General features: G+C 48.7%; 2 protein-coding genes across 2 annotated transcripts in view; one reads left to right on the top strand and one right to left on the bottom strand.

Annotated features, from left to right (window-relative positions):
- LOC118749412 (cytoplasmic dynein 2 heavy chain 1-like) overlaps positions 1-3,887 on the top strand; it is a 217,389-nt gene that overhangs the window by 93,739 nt on the left and 119,763 nt on the right. The gene's annotated exons all lie outside the window — the stretch shown is intronic.
- Positions 3,001-3,887, bottom strand: LOC118749447 (the record flags this gene model as incomplete). Its single annotated transcript, XM_036484247.1, is given in 1 exon segment — positions 3,001-3,887. A coding segment is annotated over 1 exon segment (639 nt), but the record flags the coding sequence as incomplete, so codon positions are not given.

Raw genomic sequence — 3,887 nt, 5'->3', positions numbered from 1 at the left:
GTGTTGCCGCTTCCTTAGAAAAGTGAGAGTTTGGCCACAGTAGCCCCCCCGGAGTGACTTTAATGCACATGAGAAGTCACGGATTCTTACATTGCTCTGTTCTGGAGTATGTGCGCATGTTGTTTGGCCACATGGAACCACTCGATGACGGCAGTGTGGTTGGATTTCCGAGCGCGTTGCTCAAGCCTTGATGCTCGGCTTCTATAAATGCTGGTTTAAGTCTTTCTGTTGAGATCGTGGTTGCATTACCGTCGACGTCCACCTTGAACACAAAGTCAGTTATGCGCTCTAGCACCTTATAGGGACCACGATACGGCTGTTCAAGTGGTTTTTTAACTTCATCTACTCGTACGAACACATGAGTACAAAGGTGTAGAGTAGTATGTTTAAACGCTCAAGATCTGTTGTGATGAGCTGTGGGCGAAGATCGCACTGCACGCATGAACTCTCTGAATACTTCCACGAAGTGTTGTGGTTCCGGACCCATTTCGACATCAATAAAGAATGCACCCGGCAAGCGGAGTGTAGTGCCGTAGAGCATTTCAGCGACACTGGCCTTGATATCTTCTTTAAAACTCGTGCGAAGACCGAGCAACACCACCGGAAGTGTATTTACCCAGTTTGGTGAAGCATGGCACCTGATAGCTGCCTTGAGCGACCTATGCCAACGCTCGACCATACCGTTGGATGCCGGATGGAAGGCAGTTGTTCGGGTTCGGTTGCAACCTATGAGTTGGGTGAAGGCGTTGAAAAGCTTAGACTCGAATTGGGAGCCCCGGTCGCTGGTGACTGATGATGGTGCTCCGAAACGGCTCACCCAACTGCTGAAAAATGCTTTAACCACTGTGTCGGTGTAAATATCTTTGAGAGGTACCGCTTCAGGCCAGCGAGTGTAGCGATCAATTATCGTCAGGCAGTACCTAAATCCGTCACAAAGTGGCATGACGATAATATCGACGTGGACGTGCTTGAAACGTTCGCTTGGTATTTCTATGTGTTGCGGTATGTTTTTAAAATGTCGGTGAACCTTGCTTCTTTGGCACGGCAGGCAGCTATGAACCCAGCGCAAGTTATCCCGGTTCATGTGCGGCCACACGTATTGTTGGCTTATGAGCTTTTGTGTTGCACGTCCGTTGGGGTGTGAGATGTTGTGCGTCTGCTCGAACAGCTTTCGTCGTATTGAGGTAGGTATGTATGGTCTTACCTTACCCGTTGATGTGTCACAAAATAGCTCTGCGTCCGAGTCGTCGATTTTGAGTTTCTGTAGTTGCAAGGACGTCGAGTTTGAACGCAAAAGATGATGTAGCTCCTGGTCTTCTCGTTGTTCCTGTTCAATCTCCTTAGCTGAAACAGTTACGGGCAGATTTATCGTGTTGATCCGCGACAGTGCGTCGGCCACTATATTTTCTTGACCCGGTGTATGTATGATCGTGTTGGTAAACTGGCTGATATATTGAAGTTGACGTTGTTGCCGAGGCGAAGCCTTGTCGGAGTTTTGGTCCAAGGCGAACGAAAGTGGGCGGTGGTCGGTGAGAACTGTGACATTACGGCCCTCGAGTAAATGTTTAAAGAATCGTATGCCTTTGAAAATCGCTAACAGCTCGCGATCGTAGGCGCTATAGTTACGCTCTGGTTTACTGAGCTTAGCCGTGTAGAACCCTAATGGTTGTAACACGCCATTGACCGTTTGGTCAAGCGCTGCTCCTACTGACTGATTCGAGGCATCGCAGCGAAGTGTTAGAGAAACGTCTGCCGCGGGGTATGCCAGCTGGACAGCGTCTACGAGTGCTTTTTTACACTCTTCGAAGGCTTTTGACGTTACCTCATTCCATGCAATGAGGCGTTTGTCATTTTTACTTGCCCCCGCGGTAAGTGCGATTAGCGGAGCGTGAATTTCTGCGGCACGAGGCATGTTTAGTCTGTAAAAATTCCATGAGCCCAAGAAACGGCGAAGATCGGCGATTGTTTGCGGTTCGGGTATTCACGCATTGCTTCAATGCGCTCAGTGGTGGGTCTGAGTCCTTTGCTATCGATCGTATGGCCGAGGTATATCACCTCCTGTTGGGCAAACGTACATTTGTTGACGTTGATCGAAAGACCGTGTTGTTTAAGACGCTCAAATACTATGCGCAGGTGTTTTTTATGTTCTTCGAGGGATTTGGATGCTATCAATATGTCATCGATGTAGACGTGGCAGAAATCCAAATCCCGAAATATGGAATCCATCAACCGTTGAAATGACTGTGCGGCGTTGCACAGTCCGAAAGTCATTACCTTAAACTCGAATAAGCCAAACGGTGTTATTACGGCTGTTTTCGGTCGGTCTTCGAGTGCTACAGGAATCTGATAGTACGCTCGAGTAAGATCCAGCGTTGTGAACACGCTGCATTCATGCAACAGATACGAGAAGTCGCGGAGGTGCGGAATGGGGTATCGGTCCGGTACTGTAACTCGATTAAGCCTGCGATAGTCCCCACAGGCGCGCCATGTTCCATCTTTTTTTCGAACAAGGTGTAAAGGGCTGGCCCATTCGCTCTTAGACGGAACGCAGATACCTTGTTTTAACATGGTATCAAATTCATTCTTGGCCGCTGTGAGTTTTTCACCTGCGAGGCGACGGGCTCTCTCTGCGACAGGCGTTCCTCGCGTAGTTATGTAGTGCTGAACACTATGTTTAGGTGTGTGTTGATCAGTCGGTTTCGTGACGACCTCGAATTCCCGTAGAAGGCGCTTCACCGGGTTACTGCAGGTGATGGATGTAACCCGTGCGGATGCTCCGGATGGATGTGGTGTTAGGACTTTGGTCTCAGGCATCGATGTGACAGGTCGCTGGTTACAGTTTACAGGTGAACATGAAGACCGCGAAGTTTTGACTGTTGAGTCCGAATCAAGAAGTCTGCGATTGCGAAGGTCAACGAGCAAGTTATTGTGTTTGATAAAGTCGGCACCCAGTATAGGGTGCGCTACGTCCGCGACTGTGAACTGCCAGTTAAATGTTCGGCCGAGGCCGATATCGAGCGATAGTTGCTGTGAACCGTAAGTACGTATCTTTGAGCCATTAGCTGCAAAGAGAGTAAATTCAGTTTTTTTGAAATCTGTTCGAATGTTATTGAGGACTCCCCTGGGTAACACTGATATGTCGGCGCCAGTGTCGACGAGGAATTTGAGGCGATTTTTTGAATCGGTGATTTGTAGGCGCGAATTGAACGGACCGTCAGCAGTGCCTACGAGGATGACTGACGGCCGTGTTAGTTTAAATTCGTGTTTTTGCGGAAACTGCAAGGCTGTCGGCACTTCTTTGCTTGTGCGCCGAACCGTGTGTGATAATAGCAGACGTCTTTCGTAACCTCCTTTGCCCTATCGTTATTGGTTTTATTAACTGCCGTGGTAAGCGCTTGTAGCTGAGCAGATAATTCGTCCATACCGAATGAAGGCGTTTTTGGAGATTCGGTGCCTGTTACGGCATCGTTGACGGTTTTTGCGGACACAAACATTATGCTCTTTTGTACCTCAAAAATTTTGTCTGCCTGCACGGCGAGGTGATCCAGGCCGCTAGTGTCGTTAACGGCCAAAATACTGCGAACGTTCTGCGGCATTTGTTCAAGAAAGATCGTACGCAGGATGTTTTCGGTCACCATACCAGCGGCCAAACTTTTGAGCCGGAGGAGGTAGTGAGATGGCTTCCCATCAGTGAACTCGGTATTGTGAAGCAAACGTCGCAGTTTACTTTCCCCACTCTCTTCAAATGTATTGAGTAATCGCGTCTTCAGCGCCAAGAACTTACCGTCAACGGGTGGCGATGTAATTATGTCTGCGACGAACGGTAGAGTAGTCTCGTCCAGATGCACCAGCACGTATCGATACTGCGATATGTCGCTTCGTATTTG

This window comes from Rhagoletis pomonella, unplaced genomic scaffold (genome assembly GCF_013731165.1).
Source record: "Rhagoletis pomonella isolate Grant_MI unplaced genomic scaffold, Rhpom_1.0 Rhpom_scaffold_00016, whole genome shotgun sequence".
NCBI classification, from domain to species: Eukaryota; Metazoa; Arthropoda; class Insecta; order Diptera; family Tephritidae; genus Rhagoletis; species Rhagoletis pomonella.
Note: the sequence above shows the minus strand (reverse complement) of the source record. Positions and strands in the feature narration are given on the sequence as shown.